This window comes from Atractosteus spatula, chromosome 4 (genome assembly GCF_055471065.1).
Source record: "Atractosteus spatula isolate fAtrSpa1 chromosome 4, fAtrSpa1.hap1, whole genome shotgun sequence".
Taxonomy (NCBI): domain Eukaryota; kingdom Metazoa; phylum Chordata; class Actinopteri; order Semionotiformes; family Lepisosteidae; genus Atractosteus; species Atractosteus spatula.
Genome location: NC_142709.1, coordinates 30958384 through 30984636, shown reverse-complemented (window position 1 = coordinate 30984636; position 26253 = coordinate 30958384). Strand labels below are relative to the sequence as shown.

Sequence of the window (26253 nt, the reverse complement as noted above, 5' to 3'; positions counted from 1 at the left end):
TCCTTGTTGTACTGTTGTATTGGACTATGCCGTAAAACAAATTTCCTCTGGAAGAGAATTAAGCTTAAGTTAAATTGACACTAGCTTAGTACAGGCGCAGTCCTTAGCCCACTCCACTTACATATGGAACGTGAAACTCCAAGTTTCAAGCTTCTCCTTGCTATTGGAGGAGCCCTTCTTGCTGCACCCCGCCGATTTGAATACTGATTCAAAATGCTGATAGGTGGATGTCCATAGGTCAAACACATCTTCCTGCACATGGTCAGCATTGAAACTGCTAGAGTCCTTATCCATAACTGCAGGGCAGGTGTCAGCACAGATACTGTACTCCATCACTGCCAACACCACCCCTGCTACTCCCCCTTGTACAGTACCTCTCTCTTCTGAAGCAAAGGGCACATGGCTTCCCCTGTCTGTAGCTTGATGCTCTTGATTTCGACTGGATCCCTGCTCATTGCAGAACATTAATCTCTAAGACACGGGGTGCTGGGTAGAGTCCAGCCGGTTCTTATAAGAGAGTTAGGCAGCCCATCCAGCTGTGCAACCCCAATGATACGCGTCCCCACAGATTGAACCTTCTGTCTGTTACTTTCACTGTTTCAAAAGCACTATATCTCGGGTGTTTGCTAGATCAAAGCAGCCTTTCCCCTTCTCTGGCAGCCCACTGGAGTTTCCAGTCTCCCTTTTCTTCTTTGGCCTTTTCTGCTGTATTCCCAGCAGCCTGGGCCCATTATAGTCTGTATTATGGCGCTTGGCCTCTCTTCACTATCTTCTTTCTCAGTCCCATCTGTTTCCCTGGCCTTGTGCAATGCATTTGTAGAAGTAAAAAAGTAGAGTCATAGAAAACTGCTTCAATTTTCACTTTTGTTTTCAATTTCACTTGTTGCATTTAAAGAATCAGAAGGCAGTACCTGATGGTGTCTGACCCTTGGCGACGCAGACATGGCAACATGCAGGACAGACACTTCTTAGCATTCACTGAACTGAGTAGGGGTGGCAATACTTAATAAGAAAAATCAATATGAAATATCCTCTTTTTCCAAGCTCAGTCACTTATTCTCTTCCACATCCTTTGGCATTACCTGAGGATTTCATTGTGCTGATACCTGTGCTGGATCTGATGACATCTTTGTGTTATACCCAGAACTTCTTCATCTGGAGTTTCTGTCTTCTGCTGCTACAGTGTCTGGTGCTCCAGCTTGCTAAAAACATGCTCCTTCTCCAGTTTTCCCAAAGCAGCATTCACTCTGATTTGAGCTCTTTGTGATTTTTCTTCCATAGCTTCAAAGCTGGCATGTTTGTCAAAAACATCTGCTGCTTTCCAGTACTGGGGTGTACTTTCCCACATTTCTGGCTAATCTGGCTGTTGTTTTCTTTAAATCAAATAACGACACTGTAATGAACTATATTTAACCTTTATATACTGTAGGATTAGAACTATTTGTTACTGTAAACTGTAAATCAGATCAAAGCAACTCTAAACACTAAGTGTTAGAAAGAAAAAAAGGGGGTGATCCTTCATCCCCAAACATGGGAGCACACAATTTATCTTTGACTCCAGATGAAAACTAGACAAAGGCAAGATGACCCATCTGTTTAAAGAAACGGGGTGTTTTTTCAGATAGTAATTGGTTCCTCTCCAACTCCAAATTTCCATATTACACCAGAGCATCTGGGATGTAACTGTTCCAAGTTCATGGATTCCAAGCCCCACACCCCTCTGTCAAAACAGGTGAGTGTTGTTGAGCCCAAGATTGTTTTTCTCCAAAGAGCTCAAGTTGATGGAGTTGTTTTGCTATGTACAGTGATGTGACCTTGAAAATGTATTTCCTCTCAGTATCTATTAAATTTTATAACAATCGTACTGAGCTGCCCACCTCTTCTATTAAAAAAGTAATTAAAGCTTTACGTAAAGTTGTCAGTTATTTGGTGTGAAACAAAAGGGCTTATGTTTCTAGCTTTGATCTCATTGAAATAAAGATTTAAGGCAATCCAGAGGGATTGCACTGCTACATTGTTGGCAAGACTTCCAAGTTACTCTTCTGTGCAGTAATATTGTAATATTGAATTAATTTGACGTGTCTTCCTAAGACGATTAGTGAATGAATGACATCGTGGTGATTAGAAGACAATGGAGGAAGACGGGGCTTTTAAGTTTTATGTTTTATCTTGTATTTTTACATTTATGCATTTTTAAGTAAACCTTCCATTGCGTCAGTACCTAAAAGGCAATGCAATCTAAATGGTAATATGATCGTGGAGATTTACCTTTCATTTTTTAAACATAATATAGATTTAATTGATGAGCGTTTCCCTTATCGGAGAGGTAAAATATAATGATTGAAATACTAACAAAGGGGCAAATATCCCAATAATAGTGATAGGGAAACACTAAGGTCGCATAGTTTCTTGGAATGTAGATGAGGCAACAAATATGATGGAAAAATTAAATAATAATACTTTTTGTTGAGATTTTATAGCGGTTTCACACTTCTAAAAGGCACTTATTATTTAATTTGTTTTGTTATTTTTATGAGTACATTTTGTTTAAAATACTTTAGTAAAACTTGATTTATATCTCAATACAATATCATTGTATTCCCAATTGTCTTCTTTTTTATTTCTGTGTGGTAACATAGAAGCAATTTGGTGGTATTTGTAGAGGAAAATTAAGATGATCAACAATGCAAGGCTCAATGCTTGGATGTATGGTAAAGCACTATGAAAATGCAACACTGTAAGATTCATATCCATAGCTGATTATGGCACATAATATTAGTTGTATTGTGATTAGAAAGCACATATGGTGTTCATTGTTTGAGTAATATAGTTCTGTGTGATTGCAAAATGCTCAACTCATATGTGATCTTATGAAACCACCAGCTGTTAAAATATTAGGAATATACAAGTTGAGTTTAAATGGTATGTTAAGTTAGTTGATTCAGAATATGTATTCTGTAAATAGCCATTCAATTGCATACTCTAAATAGCCATTCAAATAGTGTTTTGATTAATTGTAAACAGTTAACATGCCATGCTTGAGTACTAAAGATCACCCAGTTAATATCAGTATGATTGAAGGAGCAATCAGCATACTTGCCATGGAAGACTGGAAGAAAAACCCAGGAATGTCACATTCATATAATCGTTGTGCATGATCCTTGATTGTTTTTGACTAAAATGTGTACAGCACAAGAAACTCAACAAAGAAATACAGTAACATCTTTCTGTTAATAAGAGTGAATTGGTTGCATCTTCAGAATAACACTAATTTTCCATAATAATGTTTTGCATTCTTGGGATTCCTTGTTCAGGAAAAAAAACATGCTGATAGCTGAATGATAAAATCACTTTCTTAAATACAGTAGCTAAAAATTATAGAAGATGGCAGACTGAGGAGGGAAAGTGTTTTATTGATCAATGATAGACTCAGTGGGGAAAAAAAGTGTGTGAAGACGTTGTGGTAAGCATTATGGTGGTTGTTGTGTTCAAGCTAACCAGTGGAATAATGGAATACAGATCATTTGGGATAGAATCTCCTTTAGCCCAGCAGGACACTGCAACATCACACAGGGCTAGGATTATCATGAGACAACTTTAGGTAAACTGTTTCATAGTCTTGTCAAGGCCATCTTTTTCTCCTAAACTGAGTCCAGTAATACAAAGCGCTGGTAAGACTAACTGGTCAGTTTTATCAACAGGAGACAACCATAACCAGGCAACCATTGCCAGCACCATTGCTGAGACTATGAGCCAAGGTTGCTATGACAATTTAATGGTAAAGGGGGTCATACCTGTTTCTAAATTTGTAATATTCTCATTTTGTCATGCATCATGTACTGTAAATGAAAACATTCCTTGATCTGTATTTTTGTTCATATATTCAGTAATTTGATTTGATATTTCTTTAAAATGTTCAATTGAACCCACTAGAGATGAGTATTTTATTTATTTTGCTCATCAATATACAGATGCTTCTCAAAATTAATACTGTATGTACACATACAGTATGCTGTATTTATTTTAATTCTTCCTGCATCTGACAGTTTTTGCAGGTTATGGGTTCATGGCCACTTCTGTGTCCAAAGCCTTTAAACATTTTATCTCTCTTGCCACACATTGAGGTTAGAGAGGTTAGCTTGCTTAGTCAAGTGCCAGATTTCTGTCCACTTGGCTAACCTCATTCCATTTGCCTTTCTGGCAGAAGCCACCCATCTGCCAGGAATAAGCTCTTGAGAGTTTTTGATCACGAAACACGTGAATAGTTACTTGCTGAAATGTGAAGTCATTTTTCTTTCATCAATGTGTGGTCATTGTCACTGTTAAATCTGAACTTCTAGGGCTGGAAAATCAGCATCAGCAATTTTCTAACCAAGAGGGAAACGTTTAATTGTTGTGTATCATAAAATAGAAGAAGAGAGAATGTGAATAGAAGAAACATACTGTATTTCCCTGTAAATATTCAATTCAATTCAATTCAATTTATTTTTAAATAGCGCCTTTCACAACGAACTTGCCCCAGTATGCTTGCTGAGGTATGGCAGTATAGAAATCATTCATGTGACTGAATTTAAACTTTATAGCAAAAATGCTCTGGTCATTTGTACATCATAAGTATAGTATCTTAATATTTGGAGATTAACATTTTACATGTTAAAACATAAATTAACAATATCCAATGTCTAAAACTTTAAAATCTTCTATTGTGTTACGTTCTCCTATCTTAATTTAAATTACAGTACATTTCTGTTTAATATGGGATAAAATGCATCGTTATACTGAATATGTGTTACATTACTTCACTTGATTCTGAGGGACCTCTGCCATCTTGGCCACCTTTCTGAGCTTATCCTGCCATACCAGCATCAATCTTCATGCAGGGAAAGAATATACCATCACTCCCTCTTGTTGTTCAGAGACAAAAATCAGGTGGCAGCTGGGCAGTAGAGGGCAAATGCAGGTGCTCAGTAGACGGTTAGAGGAGCCATTCCTTTCATACAGGAATCTACAGTACTGTACATGTAAATGAATACCAGCTTTAGTGACATGATGGCATGCTTTAAAGTGAAGTGAGTTGCCATGGGCATGCTATAGTGTCCGGTATTACATGACGAGGAAAAAAAACAACTATCACTTCCCTTGACTGTCTTTCCAGCTTCACCTTGGAGTGGTTTTTGGGTGCTTGAGCTAAAATGTCTTCTGTTTTCAGTTGCAGATGTGTCCTGTCAACAGTGCAGGATTCAAGCGCTTCAGGATCCTGAAATTATAAAGTAGAATGGACACACTCACCCAGTCACTGTCCATTGTAAACGTAGCTACAAAAGTGTAGCTTTTAAATAAAATCAGATACATACAAATAGTCCAAAAAACAATCAGTTAGCTACTATCAAATAATTTAGATGGGCAGATAATCTCCTTGAACCTTTCTTCTGAATAAATATTACTGTGTTTGTACAGACATAAAACAGCCTAGAAAAGACTAAGTTTGGTAAGCATGCAGTAAAGAAAAACTCCTATCTTTAACAAAGAATTACAGTTCATTTGTTTAAACATTTCTGACAAATGTCTGGTTGATGCCATAGTAAGACCAATACTATAAGACTCCTACTGTAATTGTACAGTATGTGATTTACAGTAAGTATTTCAGTATATAAGCGATCGGTGTGAATCTGTGAGTCTAAGATCTTAGAATAAAAATTTTGCAAATTTTGATGGACATGTGATGGAAAAAGTCACATCTGTCACTTGTGGTCTAACAAGGTTTTTGCTTAAAATTTTTCTTCTTTCTGCTCCCCCATGCCATCTCTTGGATGTAGATGTTTCATGAAGACGCTGCAGGAGGATGGCAGTTGGTTGCTGTTGATGTGAATAAACCGCATGGCAGAGCTCCAGCTTGCTTACAGGTATGATATGTCTGGGTTAATCAAGCTGGCATTTCCAAAAGGGATGATAAAGTTAATGCTGTTGGATATTATTAGAGATAATGTTGTCTTGTGAAATACTAGATTTGTCAGCTGGAGTTTCAGAAATGTATCTTGAATGACAAATCCTTAAAACATAGGACATTAACTCTCTTGTCTCCTGTAACACTAATGCACCATCCTCTCTGTTGGTAATGTTTGTCTTCCTTGCTGTTGAATTGTTTAATTAAACAGTGCCTTAAAACAAATTACCCTCGGGGGATAATTAACTTTGTTGTTTCACAAGACTAAATGAAACAAACCATATATTCATGGATTTGATTCTGCAAGTAACATCACTCACAATTTCCTAAAATATTTAGTCCTGTCTTATGTTTTCTTAGATGTTATAGTATACTGTATCTCACCCATGTTTTAGGTTACTTGAGAAAAAGAAAACATGGAAACTATAAATAAGCATATTTTTACCAAATATTTCAATTTTTTTCATATTTAATATTTAAAATGCAGGGTTAGGTCATGTGCTGTAATGCTTTGAGTCTTTATCATTTCTGATACAGTTTTGCTTTTTCAATTATATGATTCTCAATACGTGTGACTGTCACCATGAAAAAACAAAACTAGTTTGGTTATTTAAAGAAAAATGCTATGGCCTTTAAATTATTCTCTCTGGATAAGCAATTCCTAAAAATGAAGGCTCGGTTAATAAAATTAAATTACATCTTAAAGGGATGAACAGTTCAGAACAAGCTCTTAACAGAAACTATTGGCTTGAACATCAAAGCTAGTATAAGAACACGATCTTATCATTTTATAAATGTTTTTAAAATAAAAAAATAAGATTGGCCTCAGAAGTTATTTTAAATGAAGTTGTGTGCTTTCAGTGTATGTTCTAAGATTATGTGACAATATGTGTTATGCTATTCCTTGGATTTAAAATGACAATAATTTATGTCTGCATTCTCATGGAAGCAGACAGCTTTTGACAATTGCGTGGGATTTGAAGAATGAATGATTGCTGTTATTTTTATTGTTTTTTGAATGATTTCTTAATAATATGTTTGTTTGTTACAAGAGCAGTCCAAATATAGAACTACTGTGCTGTCATCAGAAGGTATTTTTTTTATTTTCATGAGATTAAACTTGGATGCTCAATATAGTGAGGTGCTTCTAAAAGTATACATTTGATAGCATCAGCAAAAGTAGCTGTGGACATTCCCTATGAACTACTTAAAAATGTGATTATTTTCAAATACTTTATCTCATCTGTAAGTCCCACTTGTTTGTTTTTTTTCTCTGTGGCAATTGACAAAATAAGCAGATTCATGCGAAGTCACAGTTCATATGTGATAGTAAAGGTAAATACAAAGATATGATTTCTGATCTAGTTCTGCCAACGGTATAACAATACATTACGTCTTTGAAGTCTGATATTGTATGGCATCTCTGCCAGCAGGTGGTTTTGAGATGATGCTATTATAAAGGGAAGCTCTGTTCTGTACATTTGAAAATGAAGTGATGACAAGGAGTGAATCCTTGTGGTGCTCATTACAAAACTTTGATTACAGTGACTTTCCAAAGAAATGTGGTGTGGACTAAACCAAGAAAAAAAAACACACGACACAAAAATTTTAGATAACAAAAAGAAATACTTTTCTTAGGATTTTTTGCAGTTCATCTTTTTTCATTCTGAATCTTTGAGAAGGAATTATCTTCTTGATTGCCTCTGTCATTTCTGTTGATAGCTTACAGGTAGGTAACAGTACCGAATGAAATAATAGAAATAAGTAAGTAATAGAAAATAGATATACTCAAGTAATATATTCTCCTGTTTAGAGTCTGCATTTTGCAAGCAAGATTTCTTACTTACTGTAACTTAAATGCCGTATTTAATCTGGGTGACGAATGAGTTTAGTAAATACACTATAAATTTTGCCAAATGTTTCAACAGCTAGAGCATTTAAATATTAAACAGAAAGAGGGATAGCTCTCTGTTAAGTAATGGATTCACTGCCTATTTTAAGAAGAGCTACAGTGCCTTACAGAAGTATTCACCTCCTGCCAATAATATCAGACATACTGTACAGTAGGTATTGTGCTGTATACCAGGAAGAAAAGTGTCTCTGTCACGGTGATCTTCCAGCCAGATTTAATATGTTCATGTAATATTTGAGATAAATATCTTAAAATGTTTATTTTATGAAAAGTATTTTTAAATGTATTTCTTTACCTCAACCACTTACTGGATGAAGCCATTTAGGAAATGAACGGATGGACTTACTGTATTTCTTGCCACTTACCCATACAGGCCAGCTTTGTGTAATGATTAGGATAATTTCAATGTACTGTACAGTATGAACAGTGATGCCCATCTCAGACATACTGTAGAACCTTGCAAATCTTGCAAAGTCACTTTTGACTTCTCAGTGGCAACCTAATTTTTGGTTTGTCCGGCTGCTCAGTTTAGAAGGGCTGCCTTCCGGTACTGTATGACACATATTCCACTTCTTAACAAGAACTTCACTGTACTGAAAAGGGATAAATATGCTTCTGCTTTTCTGCCACTACAGCACTGAATTGTTTTGAAAGCTCCTTGGTCTTGATGGTCAATTTGAAATATCACTATGCATGTCCTGTCTTGAAATTCAATATCCATCTGAGGTAACATACAGAAATGGGATGCATTTACTCTATAAATTAAACCCGTTAGATTACACACAGAGACCAATACACTAATTCTGTCACCTTTCAAACTATTACTTTGCACAGGAATCTATTTAGAGTTGCTATAGGAAAGGGATTGAATACCTATGCTGTTGTTTAATTTAATTAAAAATCGAACAGATATACATATTATCAGCATTTTTTAGCTTTTCGGTTTGGAGTACATTGTGTAGATTCTAAATAAGGTAGTATACAAATTGCCGTGACTGTAAGCTGAGGCTTTGCAAGAGACTGAAAATAAAGTTAAATTTAACATTAAAGTGGAAAAGTTTTTAATATACTATCTGGAGGAAATGAAATGTTGAAATCTTGCAAAGGACAATAAAACCTGATCTCCCACTCATAATAAGTAAAATGTATAATGCTGTTATTATCAAGCACTGAAGAGAAAGAATGAAAAGTTTTCTATTGCAAAACTTTAACTACAATATAAACCAAACTCCATAACTTGTTGGATTCTGTTTGTAATTTAGGAAATCATTGTATCAGAAATCTATTTGAACATATTGGCATTTTATTCATGATAACACCATTATGTCCTACGTGAAAGCTACCTGTACAGTATGTGGAAGCTTCATTCAAGGTGTTTATCAAAGACCTGAAATGTGATTCAGTTCTCATACATCACTGTCAAAAGAGTATCCTTTTGATCAAACTGAATCCACTACAGTAATTAATTTGGGAAGTGAGTGACAGAATATGTTCATCTCTTGCTGAGAACCCACCAGAACCTCTCACAATACTCATATCTTCCTCCTTCTTGCCTGACAAAGTTTTACACAATAGAAAATCTGACAGAATGGAGAGACAGTAGTAGTGAAATGGACATGACTTCACTGAGACTTGTTGAAAAACAATTCTTGCGGAACAGGGAAGGCTACTTCTCCATCTTAAGTGAGAGTAATTGATGTAATGGCTTTTTAACAGGGCTAAAACAGACAATACTACAATGGGTCCACTCAATATTCTCTGTGGTTTCATATCATGTAAATAAGATAAAGCAGGATACATTTTCCACTGCACCATCACATTACTATACACGTTGTTTCACTTAGCGTGCTGAAAAATAAAGAAAAACACTCCTACAGCAATTCCTAATATCTTACAATTTTAAAATGGATTAAACTTCAGAATGTAGCAAATATATACTGTATTCTTGATTTTTATTATCCCTGTGTAATAAAACGCTAAATACAGTATACTTGAAAGTTGTTTTTAATTTGAGATGCTAGGCTTTTATGAAGCAATTGTAAATCCAAAGGACTTTTTTCTCCTCACAATGAGCTTTATCGTTCTTGGAGTTTTTTCATGCCTTCATAAATGCACACTAAGTACCCTGCTATTGTAATAATACACCGAGGACACAACTCCTAGCACAGAATAGAGAAGACACAAACACAGACATGGTGGATTAGTCTTGTGCATAAAGGAGAACCTGATCCAGTCTGAGAAAAATGTAAGTTATTCCACAGGTGTTGACAAACTGTATACAGTAGCAAATTTGGACAGCTCCTTGCACTTTTTTTTCAAGCATCATAAAATTTCATTTCAGACACAAAAGCCAAAGGTTTTGTATATTAAGTGTAAAGATCTTTCTTTTGTCTCGCGCAGTTACCTGTGTTGTTTTTCAGAATTCAGAGAATGCTTTATTGATAGTCAGGCTCCAACTTTCTTTCTTCTGTTATGCTTTGCAATCAGGTACTGCAGTTAATAATCACATGCAGTGTCATTGTGGAGTACTGTAATTCTTCTAAATGGTGATGCAGCCTGATTGGTTTTGCTTGATAGAGAGCAGAAGATTAACACAAATAAACAGTCTATTTCCAGACCCTTCTACGTTTAGAAAAAAAATCAACCATACAGCCTAACTTTTTGCCTAACTTTTGAAGTGCTCCAGTTCAAGTCTCAGATGGATTTCATAGGAAATTTCTAATATTGCTAACTTGGAATTAAATTTGCTAATACAAAAAAGAAAAAAAATGTTTAATCTTAGTATAGTTTAGATGATGGACCACTGTGATGTGATTGTTTAAAAAATTACTTGAAAATTTCTGCGTGAGCTTATTTCCTTTTTTTATTTGTAGATTACCCTTCACAACACCCCACTGTGTAAACCATAAGCACATTTGACTGATTTCATTTAGGAATTCACCATGAAGTGCTGCTTGTGATTCAGTCCGTTTGTTTACCTCTGCTGAAATACTGCCCTTAAATCTATATCACTGTTATTTGGATTCCCGAGGCAAAACATTTAAACAAACTTAATTCTCATCTGTCAGGTTTTTGACCTTTTGGAGAGATGTGTTATGGGCAAGAATTGTAATGTAGAAACAGGTTAAGACTCTTGTTTCCATCTGCCTCCAGGAAATACCTGATTAAATTTTAAACTAGTGTTGTACAGGTCCTGGAAAAAGTTCCCTGTGTTACAGTAGGTTTGGGGGGCTGCGTAATTATATTCATAAACACTGGACTGCAGATGGAAGGTTGTTTCTGTTTAATTTGCCAGCTATGACCTTTGTAATGACCAAAGTATTTACAAATTTGATAGATTCACGTTGAACCAAGTCATACAGGGTGTACATGTTAGCAAGCTGTTGTGTTTTTCCAATGTTTAGAGGGATCCACAAGACTTTGTTTTTACAGTAGTAGTTATAGTAGTAATAGTAATATAGTAATGAAGAAAGAGAACGTAATGAAGAGTAATGAAGAAAGGTTTATTCCATGTTTTTTTTCAGCATGGAATAAACCTATTACTTGTTCCTTTGCAGCCTACGCATGCTGACGCAGCTACCCACCTGTAATATAGTAATAGCATACTATAGCATACTGTATCTTTGAATTTGAATAGCACTAATGCGGCTTTACTGAGGGCAGTCTATAAATAAAAAAAAGAAACAAAACACTTTATATTTGTATATTCTAATTAGTAACATTGCCAGGTTATGCTTTGGAACCCCCATGATCCTGTATGGCTAAGCATATTAGAAGCATGGATGGATAATTAGCAAAAATTGATTTAATTGTAATGATACAGCATAGAATAATTAAACACGTTTTAATTGCTTTCAACTACTGTACATGTCTTGTTTGTATTTTGCTTGGATGTACATTTAATTAATTTTATGAACCACGTTTTATGATACATTTTATGAACCGCTCTTACAGTGGTTCCCCATCCTTTTGGAAGAGATGGGAGATTGTAATGTTCTGTTTTCATACATTGCAGGGACTTAATTATCTTGTATTCATAGTCCCTGCTTTTTGAAATATGGGCCAAATTTAAAAGTACAAATTGTAAATGCAACATTTGAATATTTTAAAGAGTCACACTATGAAGATACAGCTACCCTTTGTCAATTTGAGGTCTTAAATACTGTGTTTTTTAAACTGTAGATATGAAGAAGATGATAGATTAATAGACTAATAAGACTAAATGTTCACCTGTTTATTCTAGAAGCAAACAGTATAAAAGACATTAATTTCTTCATCACTCATTTTTTACCAACAAGCACCAAATAAAAGATTTGTAAGTGGTAAATAAGGCTAGTAATAAGCTAGTTATTACATTTAATTATTAAATGTAATATTAAATTAAATGCTCATTAGATTTTAATAAAATATTTACATTTCCCACATTCTCAGGTGAAAATTATTGAAGTTCAGCTAAGAGCTTGGCTGCTTGTAATTTATGAATCCTGTAGTAATAAAGTAGCTACTGTATATTAATTGGAGAATATATTGATAAAATATGTTTTCAAAATGTTGTTAATTTTTTTAGCTCTTCCTTTCAATTTCAGTAGAGATTAGTATAAAATACAAGGAAGACTGCATTTCTGCTCAGGGTTTTAGGAGCTTGTTCATTACTAATGAAGAATTTTACAGCTCCTATTCTGAGGTGTAGACTATATTTCCATGAGCAAAGATCTTGTTATAAGGTTAAAGGTCAAAATTAATTACTTCTGTTGCCTCTGTTCTAAAGAAATTACTCTATTTGCATTATTAAAGAATTTATTAGGGAATCATAGAAAAATAATTTTACAGCTTCTATTCTTATGTTAAACTCTTATTAATTAGACTCTATAACTGAGGTTAGTATTTTGCAAAATCAATATATAATGAAGAAATTGTCTTTAAAGTTACAGAAATAAATTTGTTGATGTTGCTGTGCCTACTAAAATGATACAGTGGCTACAAAATTAAATGAACGCTTAAGATGTGCATTATGTTTATTAACTACACAAAAATACCCTTCGAATTTGAGGAAGCATTTTTTAAAAAGTAATTTAATAAATAAAATATCACACTTTAATAGTTTTGGAAGAATAGTTTTGGAAATCTTTGCTTGCAAGTTAGTCAGTAGCAATTGCTTAAACTAATGTGCTGCTTTTTTCCTTTTAGAAAACAGTGGTTATATAAACTCACAATTTTAAAAAAGATACCTCTTATAAGATCACTTCCTACAACAGAGCCTGTATTATTGTCTGTCTGCATCCAGCATAAATAATGATAGTTTAATGCCTTTGGATTTTAGCCTTCTGAAGTGTTTAATTTAATTAAATGTTCTGTTTCACTGCACCAGCAGGCCAATTGAATAGGAACATAAGCAGAGGAGGTTACAAACAAGAAGAGGCCATTGAGTTTTTCAGCCCATTTGGTAATTAGTAGTTAATTGATCCAAGGATCTCATCCAGTCATTTCCTGAAAGAAGCCAGGGTATCATCTTCAGCTGCATTGCTGTGAAACTTGTTCCATACTCCCATAACCTTTTGTGTAAAGAAGTCCCTCCTGTAATTAATTGTGAATACACTTTTACCCAATTTCAAATAGTGTCAAACTGAATCCCGCTGGGATGACGCAAGCCTTTGAAGGTTTTCAATACTGTTCAAGGGTAATTCCCTTCATCTTGTCAATATGGGATATTCCCTTTAGCTTTGGACCTGAAAAGACAAGATCAATAAAAACCTTTGCTCTTGTAGACGCTCCAACAAACTTAGTAAGAAAGTAGTCATTAACCATGCCAATCATTTTAGTTTTTTGCAGCTGTGATTCCCATAGGTTTTTTTCCTGTCTATTTTGGGGAAAAAACTGTAGATTTTTCATAAATCGGTGTTTAATTACTCCTAACTCCTAACTATATGGAATATATAGAATATATTAGAATATATAGAATATATAGAATGTTTTTATTACAATTTTGACTCATAGATTCTGAGATTTCTCTAGGTTTAATTCTAAAAGCCTAAGTACTTTTTTGTACTTTTTTTGTGCATACAGAGCTACTGTACAGTACAGTACATCCCCCTCACCTCTATTCTGTTTTAACCATTTCTCTGGAACAGTACAGTATGTATCAACAAATGATAAACCCATCTCCATCATTTTCAGTTAGCCATGTTTCTGTAATTGTACTAATGTGTTATTATAAATTCAGGCTGTTTAATTAAACAGCATTTAATTTGTATATATGCACTGCAATAATTATATTATTATATAGACTATCATCCATTCATCCATTTTCTACCTGCTTCATCCACTTCAGGGTCATGGGAGAGGAACAGATACAGTACACCCTTGACAGGATACCAGTCTATCGCAGGCCAGGAACACAGACATACACACATTCACAACAGGGCCCCAGTTAACCTACCAGTAGTCATTGGACTGTGGAAGGAAACTGGAACACCCAGAGGAAACACAGGGAGAATAAAGAAACTCCATGTACTGTAGATAGCACCCCAGGTCCAGAATTGTACCCAGGGACCCAGTGCTGCAAGGCAGCAATGCTAAGCACTGTGCCATCATTTCACCCTTATTGTATAGAATATATGTATATGACACCTGAAGAAGGCTTCGCGGGTGAAACGTTTTGTTTTCTTTCTTCTCTTTATAGTATGGAATAAACCTATTACTTGTTCCTTTGCAGCCTACGCATGCTGACGTAGCTACCCACCTGAACTAGCTTATATACGGTAGTGATGTATAGTATGATAAACATATGTAAATACAGTACTTCCACTAAATAAAAATCCCTTTCAAAAGATAGGTTCTGAGATTTTCATCTGTGATTAAGTACACCTTAAACTGTGTAAACTATTGTGTTTTGGATGAACTTTGAAATGTTCTCATATTGAAGGCTATGTTCTTAAGTCATGTACTGTATCAAAAAATGAGGTGAAAGAGACTTTGATTCTGTGCTTAATTTATTGAACTGCAGCTTAATAAATGACCAAATTCATACATCCATTCATACTTGAATCAGATTGCCTTAGGTTAGTGTGCCACAATTCTTCAATCTTTCATGTGGGCAGGATGTATACTTTTTTTTCAGAAGGAGACTTAAAAAAAATCATGAGCTGAGATTTACTACAGGTGCGGACTTGAGCCAGATGGAGTAGTTTGATGATACGCAGGGATACCGAGAGAAAATACAGGTCAGGAGGCAAGAAGGTCATAGCAAGAAATTCACAGGAAGTGGTGCATGAAAGCAACTGTCATGGAATAGCCAGACTCATGGGAATAATTTAAATACAGGATCCTGCAAGTTATGAACCCAGAAAATCATCAATGGGCTGAATGGTCATTGCCTTTGCACACATTTTAATTACAAGTAAATTTTAACTATTTAAATTTTAATTTTGCTCTTCTTTCTTCTCATACAGTTTTGAAATTATCTGTTGGTGTTGTCCATTTCTGTCTTAGTAGGGTGTTTACATATTTAGTACCACCACTGGAAAAGTCAGAAGCTAAATTCTGTTCAAATCATAGCCAGCTGATTTAAGAATGATAACAGCATGAGCATGCATGCACAATAACAATATGTGTTATTCCTTGTTCCCATGGTCCATTAATGTTATGCAATCTGTTTTGCCTGAATTCCCCCCATAATTTGAATAAGTGAGGTATTCGGGCTGGTTAAAAAGAATAACATTTCTATAATTTACAAGGATTCATATGTGTAACACTTACAGTACAGTATGTGTTTTAGAAATACCTGTACACTTTGTAAGTCATTCAAAAAAAAGCTTCAATTTAGTACCGTCTCAAGTTTTAGTACATTTCTAACAGTTATTGTTTTAAATATTGCTTAATACATTTTCTGTTAGGCTTAATATCATGCCATTTCTTGTAAATGATGTGAAATCACAAAGCGGATCTGCCCTGAATAAAAATACAGGCTTACATCTTATTGTCCTATATTATTACTAGTTACTAGTAGTAATAATAGTACTAAAATACTGTATTTTTTTAAAACAAGCAGCAGCTGAACCACCAAGTCGCCTTGTCAACAGGAGCTAGACATACATTGGTCCTATCAAATGAGCTGATTAAAAAGCCTGAATTAATTGTTAAAGTCAAGAAAGAACAGGTTCTGTGAGGTTAAGGTCAATGAAAGCTTTTCAAAAGAATGAAAAGGGAAAATAGGAAAGGGAATTCCAAGATTGGGAATCAGAAAGGCAAAGGACAAGTCTTTTTAATTAGGTCTTAAGCTTTTAGCTCTTAGCTCTGTCCCAGGGAGTATATGAATCATCACACTACAGTAATATGTTCGATAAGTAGTGGGATTTAAGTCCCAGAATGTTCCGAATGGCTATTTTTAAACAGTTTGTTTAATTAAGTGAAAGCTGATCTGTAAAAAGACCTCAGCTTTAAATGCAGAACTTCAAATAGGTCTCTTTTATATGAAACAAAGGCACTCACTATTTAAAGAGTAAATTTTATTTTAATAACCTGATACATTTTTATACTGAATTTACCACATATGAGAAGTATTGTTTTTGAGTTTGTCTTTCTTTTATTTTGGCACCAAAGACCTGTTTTAAAGAATGTTCTGTTCAATACAGTGCATAGCGGCCAAGTACAGTAGTTAGCATTGCTGCTTTGCAGAACTGGGGCCCTGAGTTTGATTCCAGACCTGGGGCTCTATCTGCATGGGGTTTTTTTCTTCTCACAGATCAAAACACCCTGGTAGATTAATTGGCTTCTGAAAAAATTGGCCTTGGTATGAGCGTCTGTCAGCATGTGTTATCATCGCACTCATGTCTGTGTGTACCCTGAGATGGACAGTCGTCCTGTCCGGGGTGTACCCCACCTTGCGCCCGTTGCTTGCAGAAATAGGCTCCAGCTCCCCCATGACCCTGAATTGCATGAAGTGGTTAGAAAATGGATGGATGGATATTCAATCTACGAAGTATGTTTCAATAGTGAGCCTTCTGTTCATGGATAACAACCACAACTACTGAACTGAGAATTATGCCTACTGTACATGGCTACCTTTCCTAATTGTGTCATAAGTCAAATAATTTTTCTATTTATTTAGGGCAGATTAAAAACCTGCTTGTCTAGGTATTTGTTGCTAGGCAAAGTTGGATTTTTTTTAATATTCTAAAAAGTTCTTAAATTTGATATGCATTCTTAGAAATGAAAATAAATGTACTGTAGGTTGAAAATAAAATGATAGGCACATCAGACATATGGCAGAGACAGCCTCTAGTTAGATGTCTTATTCTGAAGATATGTGAAAAGGCAACAGGCTTATCATGACAAATCATATTCAGAAGTGATTGCTATGTAGAGAATTAAATGTGCCATTTGATGCGGTGTATTTCATTCTGTACTGTCGGTGCTGACAGCAGGTTCACCCAAAACAGATATTTTTGGTATGCATGTTCACCAGTATGGAAAGGAATCTAGAGCATTCACTTTGATTGTGCAACAGAAAGAGAGCTGTCAAAAGAACAGAAAAAAATGCATTTTATGGTTGAAACAAAATGCCGTATAAAGTTAGGGCAGACGTTTTGCATAATATCACTCTCTTTGCCTTACCAAAACCAGGCAATAAAAAAGAAAAAGATTAAGTAAAATGTATCTGGAATAATAATGGGAAACTTCTGGATGATAAAAAGGAAATAGGTGATGTATTAAATTAAGATTTCATTCACAGTTCACCAAGGAAGGTATACTGTATGCCTCCAGCTTAGCAAAGGCAAAAGTGTTATAGGTACTGTACAATATACATGCTAAAATATTGCAGACAGGTACTGGATTGTTTAAAGACCTCTTGTACCTCTCGGTACCTCTGATTAATAATGCAATAATTAATGAGAATTAACATCACTGTTCATTTTTAATTCATTGTCAGCTGGGTGATGGAAAACTGCAACTGAGGATCCTGGTGACAGCATAATCATAAACTTTAAAGCTTTTCTGGTAAAGTACGACAGCAGGTCAATGCAGTTGAGTCCTCTATATGCAATGAGTGCTTAAAGTTGCAGCCAAAAGATGTTATTCCCTACTGCTTCCAGATGCTTTGTTTCCTGAGTAGCTTTTTCTTTTCTGATAGGCCCTTGAAAAGTTCTTTATAGAAGCACCTGGAGCATTAGCTAAATTGTGTCATGTTGTATTAATATCAATTTAAATCAGCAATTGGTTACATATAGTATTGTAGCTCACTACAGTACTGTACAGTACATGAGGTGAGACTGAAGTGTTCCTGTTAGCTTTACCCACAAGAGTTTGCCTTTGTTCACACAGTAAATGTGCCCATGCGAGTGTTTCCTGACCAGCCACAGCCATTACCTTCTATTCACAAATGAACGGCACAATTGAATGTCTTTATTCTTGCTTTTCTGGTTAATGTTCCGCCATGGTGAACGTTTTGCATATATCTGTGTTTTTTTATGTGTAACTCTTTGCTTGAAGCAGCAGCTAGGCATATTGAGTACTGTGAATTTAGTTGTAGCAAAATATTGACCGTACTCATCATATTCCGGGACAAATGCTGAGATACTAAGTTTTTCAATCCTGTGCTTAGTGCACTAGTCCGTCTGGAAGAGGTTTCTGTAACATCAGAGGCATATTTTGTTTTGTTTGGGATGTGTGGGAGCTTGAATCAGAATTATACAGGTTTAGATTCAATTTGATTTAATTCCAACACGAAAACGAAAGGATCTATTTGTCCATTGAGTCGTACAGTATGCGTCAGTGGAGTGTGATTTATTGTATAAATACCTTTTTTTTGGAATGTCCCCAAACCTCTTACTACTAACAAGTGTTGCTGTTTATTGAAACTGTCTAATGAACACCCAAATCCCCACTGAATAGAATAATAATATAAAAATAATCTGAATAATTGTCCATCACCTGACTGACAGAACTTTGGTACTTGTGTCAGTGCAGGCAGCATCTGCTATTTATTTAGTAAAATTTATTTATTGCATTTAGTAAAAATCTCTTCCTTATGTGGAAAATACAGAAAGTAAGATCAAAAGTTAAGAAAAGAAACTTGTAATTATTTTTGTTCACATCTTTTCTTTACAAAATATCTAACAAAATTTTCATATATTGTGTTTTTATAGGTATTTTGTATTGTACGGTACATTGATTCCTGATAATTCTCCTAAAAGAGTACAGTAAAACAACAGTCTTATTTCCAGTCAGTTTATCCTATTGAGTTATATAACTGTGCTTGTATGTGGTAAGGTTCATGCCAAAATAAAAACACTAATTGTATGTCACTTGACAGATGTACCATACAATATTCATAGCTGGAAAAGCACCAACTGTAATTGCTTTCTCCAGAAAGGGATTTCAAAACAACATAAAAGACAAGCTTAACAATGTGTTAAACCTCAGGTAAAAGCAAGGAGCTGGGCTGTCTCAGAACTGTAAATAACAAATCATTTTCAAGATCAACCTTTTGTTTTCTAATGTTCCTAGCTTTGCCTTTTTTCCAATTCAAAGAAAACAGAAGTACAATTCACATGAGAAATCCAGAGTAAAAGGATGTTGATTGTTATGCATCCAGGCCTGGCTCAAAAGTTTCTTTGAATTCTCTCTTTAATGACTGTGTGATATGAACAGCTTCGAGTTTGCGTGGGTGAAGTAAAGACCCTGAAAAAAACATGTAGTCATCTGTTCATCTCCTTCAGCCAAAATACCCTTGAGGAGACAGTCTGGAAGCTGAAAATGTCAAACTGTTTTGTCGGATTGGATCTTAGTTGGAAAGACTGTACCAGAAGGGAAGTTCTCTGATCTGCCAGTGTTACAGCTATACCAACAAGCTTCTAGCCAGTTTCTTCTTTCTGTTTATAGCTGTGGAGCAACAAATTCAGCTAATAGCAGACAGGGAAAGACAAGACTGTCTCGCCAGCCTGGGTCACTTAGGGGTTTTAGAAATGGGGTGTCTCTTTGTCTGCTGTTCTGAACATCAGAATATTTATGTACCGATTGAGTGGCGTGAATATTTAAGTACTATAAAAAAGCAGAAAAAGAACATTTCTGTAAAAGGAATATTCATGTCTATTAATTAATTAGTACTAGTTTTATGTCTATTAATTATAAGGTACATTGTAAGACATTAAAGGTAGGTATTTTGGTCATTGGAAGTATCTTTCTGCCCCCATAGAAGTTGAGTACCCAGCATTTTCATCTGCGCTCTAAAAATAAAAACTCATTTCGGTGAACAAATTCTTAATTTTTTATGATCTAGGGAAATGTGATATACTGTATCACAACAATTTGGAAGAGGTACATGTAGCCTTTTATTTAAGTCGCATCATTTTATTTATTTTTGATACTTGGCTAATAGCACTCTTGAAATAAATTTCAGGAAAACAGTTGGAATTTTTGTGGAAAATGTATAACTGAAAGTAATTTCCTGCATGTATATAATCGGACGCATTGTTGACAAGCCATACCTGCAAACAGGAAATCCGTTTTTCTTCCTTTTACCTTCATACAAACAATTCACCCTCCAGGTGCAATTATCACTGATTTTAATCATTGTAAGGAAGACTATACTGTATTTTATATTCCCCATTTTGAGTAAAATGTTTTAAATGCAATAGAAATTTTGAAAAGAAAGAAATTGTTTTATGACATTGTTGATATGACTTAGCAGGAATTACAGTATGTGGTTTATATGGTTTCTAAATTTATTAACACCATGGGAGCTCCTTAAGCTTTCCTATTTCCAAATGTGAAACACTGCTTTAAAAGCTTCTGACAGACATGTTTCTTAGCCCAGGGGAGCATTTCAAACCTGTCTATCAGCCTGAGGCACATACAATGACAGAATCCTGGAAGCCAACATACTGTATGAACCAGTGTTTGGTGTAGCAGTACACAGCACATGAGGAGCCATTGAAAACACTTTCCTTGAAAATTCTGTTGTATTATACTGTATTATAATTCTGGCCAACAGAGAGTTTAAGGTTACAGTATGACCTGGTAAATATATACACTATTGATACAAATAACTGACTTTTTTCCATTTGTTCTATGGGTAACTTGGTGTGTTGTTATTATTTGTTGTTGTTTAAAATCATTAGAATGTTACTGTTAAGGAGACATTCATCGTTATTGTTTTTGTTGTTTATACTGTTACAGTACATGTGTTTATGAAACTGAGAATACTGCACAAGATTTATCAAAATTCGATCAAGATTTATGATCTTTTATTTAGATCCCAGTCAAAAAGGGTGCATTGGAGGTATTGTTAAGACATTTGTTCTAAAATTATAGTTGATATACAGTACAGTATATTTAGTGATAATCCAGACTGGAGCTTAAGATTTCTCTCCTTGCTGGACACACTTTGAGAAACAGCCTTGTTTATTGACTGCCATTTATCTTCTGTCATTTATTTGGATGCCACTTCTGGAGAATGTGGAATTGCAGTTTGTTCTGCATAAGTATATTAAACAGAATGCTTAGGGAAAACATGAATAAGAAATGTCTGCCAGCAATGATAAATATTTGATAATTAATTTTTGTTTAGTACTTGATTGAATGAGCATTTTGAACTATCTGTGTAACCAGCTTTACGTACGTTTTCTTTTTCTTCCTTTGAAATCGCATTATTAAATTGTTTTAAACAAAACCTTTAACCACATATACAGTATAACATCTGCTACCAGCCATAATACTTTTCACCACATCCATCGATTTTCTATACTCTTCATTCTATCCCAGCAAGTAATGGGTACAAGGCAGGATACAGCATGGACAGAATGCCAGTCCATCACAGGACAGATACACAGACACGCACATGCTTACATTTAGTGCCAATTTTCCCAAAAGCCACCTAATCTACCAAGATGACTTTGAACTGTGGGAGTAAACCATCATAAATACAGGAAAAATTTACAAACTCCACAGAGATAACACCCCAGGTCCAGAATTGAGCCCAGGGCCCCAGTGCTGCAAGGCAGCAATGCTAACCACTGCACCACCATGCTATCCAAATTTATGGCATAAATTATGTCTTAAACATAAATCATGATGATGATGGGAAAAGCAGGTGTTTTAATATTTGATTCATTTTGTAGAAATTATAACTACAATTTTTGTATCGAGTGATCTTTGTCTTTCAGATCTGTTAATTCTATTAACTGAAAATATTTGTATCTAGTGGGCCTGTTGTTAGTTACCCAGACTGTTCCTTACTTGGATCGTGATGGTCATTCCATGTCAAATTAACCAGAATTGTATGGAAAGCTCGCCATTTGTTTCAGATTTGGATGAAAAAAATCATACCAAAATCTAAAAAGTTGCAAAACACAATTTTATGGTTAAATTGAGGCTCAGTGGGCCATTAAAAGATTGTTTTAGTTTGCTCATATTCCTGATTCTTCAGTATAATTGCTTTTTTTAATATTTCAAAATTTGAGATATATGGTGACATTAGCCTCTTGAGTTATTTGTGCTTCTGGATCACAGGAAAAAGTCATCTATGAGAACTTCAATTCCTTTTTTCCTTGTGCAATCTGTAGATCTTGGAAGACATTCCTTTGAGAATTGTCTCAAAGGAGAAAGGAAAAAGATATCTTGCATGTGTTGTTAGGTTCTGAAATGAGTCTGCATGTTATGATTGTTGTAAAGGCATTTTGTGTGTTTTCAAATTGAAAAGGTTTGTGGATAAAGACAGGTACATATTTTTCAATCCCATCTTAAAAATTTCGGAAGGATGAAATTTGCTCCCACTAGCTAATTAAAAATATTCTTTACAAATTATATTTCTCTCCTTTCTAATTATGTATTAATTAAGAAAGGTTACAGATGAGAGAAGGCCTTCTAGATGATTTTAGCTCATTTTTGTAACCTTTAATGCATGCTAAAAATGTTAAGTCCTCCTTGGCATTACCACAATACAAATACAAGATGAAATACAAGATCACAGTTTTAAATAAAAAGTTAAAAAATCCAAAAATCAACAGAAATATTTAAGAACTAACAGTTTTATCTTAATTAATGTGTGCGATTAATTTAATATGTGAGTAAATGTTCACCATATTAAGGACTGCACAACTACACAAGATATAAAGGAACAAGTAATAGGTTTATTCCATACTGAAAAAAAGAAGAAAAAAGAATACACAACGTTTTGGCCGTGGAGCCTTCTTCAGGTGTGGGCCCTTTTTCCAGCATAGAATAAACCTATTACTTGTTCCTTTGCAGCCTACGCATGCTGACGCAGCTACCCACCTGAGCTACACAAGATATAGCCTTCTGCATGGTCTATTGCTACTACTATTTAAATCAATTCAAAATGTAAATTTCAGCATCCAGTGAATCCACTTTTAAGAAATAACTTGGAATATGAGGTTGATGTCGACTGCTGCAAATATGAAATTACTGTAAAAATTCCAGTATATTATTTTACCTTTTATTCCAAAACACAAAGATAATGCTGGTCATGGAAAGGTTCCACAATGTAACGATGATGGAGCATAGCAAAAGAAATACCGCTACTGCACTATTTCATTCATAAGAGCAGTATCTATATTTTTAGATCTAAACTTGCACTTCAAATTTCATCTTAGTTTTTATATTAAGCTGTCTTTAGTCTTTACTCTTTACCATTAGCCGTTAGATTTTCTGCTTTCAGAATCTGAGTCAATGAATCGCATTCCTGATCAAGCCACAGATATTTTCAAAGAGCTTTCCGTGGGTGGATGAACAAACTTTTAAAAGCCACCAAAGGTTAATGTTGCATAATTTCTCCTGGAGTGTTTTATATGAGCTTCAAGAGTTCACACTTGAGCGTCCTGTTGAGATTTATGTGCGCTTCCGCGATATTTTCCGAACAGATGGTTTTAAATGTATTTGCATAATGTCCACACACGTGGCACCCGTCCCATTTACCTCGAAAGGTTTGGAGCTTTCCAACACCTCATGTGGATCAGTCTCCCAATGGCTTGATAAAATCCTCCTTCTGTTTCTCAGATCCTCCTGCTGCCTGTGTCTTCCTCACTCTAATAGTTCAGTTCACAGACAGCTTCAGTGCAGTGATAATAATTTAGTGTAAATAGGAAAGGGCATTTGTTTCTTTTCAAGACATATTATAAATGGATTTTTCTATTGTTTTCTCTTTGAAGATGACCGTCTTTCCAGTGGGTTTGGGAGGGAAAGTCACCTAAGAGTAATTTATTACCTTTTTAAAGTTCTCCCAATGATGCTTCTTTGGCTATAACGTACTTCATCAAAGTACGTTTTTTTAGAGCTCACAAAATCAATGTTTACATGTACTATATGCTGTAGATTAATTGTGCCACAAGCATGATCTGCAGTGCCTGCTACTCTTTTGTTCTGCCTTTTACTGCACTATCTGATGAAACAGCCTTGATTGCTTTTGGACCCTGGAGTTTAGCTCCTGGGGGTCTTAGGCTTTTGCCCGTGACAATGAATCCCATTACACTGAGTCTCTCCATATCTGTAGGCTCTCTAGCAATGTTACATTACTTGCATGGTAGACCGGTTTTACTGGTATTGTTTCATGCTAATGACAGCTTCTCCATAGTCTCTTCGATTCCCAGAAAAGGGTTTTTTTTTCCCCCACATTATTTATCAATCATGTTTTTAAGTACAAAAAAACAAAAAATATTTCTCTTAAAAATAACATTAATTTTCACATTCCTTGATGGAAACTAAGCTTCATTCACTGTACGTTAATAGCATGTAATGACACGTGATTTGACCAAAGCTTGTGTTGATGAAGGAGAAAAAAAACACGGTTCATGAATTTACTGCAAGTCCTGTACCCCTGCCTACAGTAAGTGTTCAGTACCTGGAATGTTCACAAAGCAAAAGTATTGGAAACAGAAAGGAACCTGTACTGCTAGATCAGCAATGTCATATGTTGACTGTTGACATTGATTAACCTGCTTGTCCCACGAGAGATGAGTTGAGTTAAAGTTCGGAAATATAACAGATCCAAGAATAATTCTGGAATTCTGGAATGACAAAAAGGTTTAAGTTTATCTTACTGCCATTGCAACAATTGGTAAAATACATACAGTACCTCAAAATGTTGTCATCACAGATTGATGATACTGGCAAACTTTTTTTCAAAGTTCTTGTCTTAAAGTTTGTATTATGGGTACCCCATACCATTATTACATTTTCAACAAAACAATATTGCTCCTTTCCAAAGACCCCAGCAAATAATTTGGTATTTCCTCTGCATACTGTACATGTTCTCTGCCACCGATCAAAAGAAAGAATGAGGATTTATCAGAAAACACATCCCTAGGATTGCTAGGATCCCATAGAGTCAGTCTTCATGTCCAAACTGGTCATGGTGTAGGGTGACACTGAATCACTATTGTAGAGGTGCCTGCATAGAGGTAACTCTGATGATTGTAGCAAGATATTAATATCTAATATCTAGTATCAGAGTATTCACATACTGTAGTTATTGCTAAATGATTCTCGATTGGATTTTTACTGATGGTTTCCATTTCTTGGTAGCACTTTGGTGTTTCTTGTCACTTAATTCTTCTGAAGTTTAACTCTGGCAAATGGATGAGTCTTGGATGCCCATAGCATTCCAAGAGCATACTTAACCTTTCTCTTCCTGCATGTGATTAAACCCAGTGAACCTACTGTGTGCTCATTTTTAAGCATGTACTGTAAGCCTCTCCTTTGCCTTCAAGTAGAGACTTAAAATGCAGTTCCGATTATGTGAATGTTGTCACCGTTTTTATTGTTTCATGCACGAAAGGAAGTGAAGAAAGCATTAGAGCACCATGAATAAAAAGAGACTTTACATAATATAATTTTCAATCAGGTAAATAGCATAGATTAGACATGAAAATATAAATTCATTTTCGAGGTGTCTTCGTCTACAATAACTGTCTAAAGTATTCACCCCTTGGATATTTTCACATTTTGTTGTGTTACGTTATGGAATCATAATACTGTATATTTGATTGGGATTTTTTTTGCCATGGATTAACAGAAAACACTGTATAATGTCAAGGTGAAAATAAAATTCTACAGCTGCATGTTGTGAATTTTATCATGGGGCCAAACATAAAGACAGTTGTACTGTAATTGAGCTTGGTTCATCGTGATATCTGACATGGGTTCTTGAGTCGTTATTTTTGTGAAGTTGCTGAGTGTTGCATGGATGGCTTTTTTAGCTTTGACCTTTCATACTATTCCTGCTGTGTTTAAAGAGAGACAAGATGTTCCTTGTGTTTTCAGCGAGTGAGTCATGTAGTTCACTTTCTCAATATCATCAGCCCAGAAATCCTTTATGGAAATATAGAATTTAGAGGATAAATAGCCACACATACCGCAGGAAATTGTTTTAATTTGGATAAAA

At 35.1% G+C, this 26253-nt stretch overlaps 1 protein-coding gene across 1 annotated transcript in view; it reads left to right on the top strand.

Annotated features, from left to right (window-relative positions):
- The window catches only part of nalcn (sodium leak channel, non-selective), a 147774-nt gene that overhangs the window by 32885 nt on the left and 88636 nt on the right, over nt 1-26253 (top strand). Inside the window, exon 9 of the mRNA XM_088913203.1 lies at nt 5817-5903. Within this exon, the coding sequence (XP_088769329.1) occupies nt 5817-5903 (87 nt within the window). The remainder of the gene's footprint in view (nt 1-5816; nt 5904-26253) is intronic.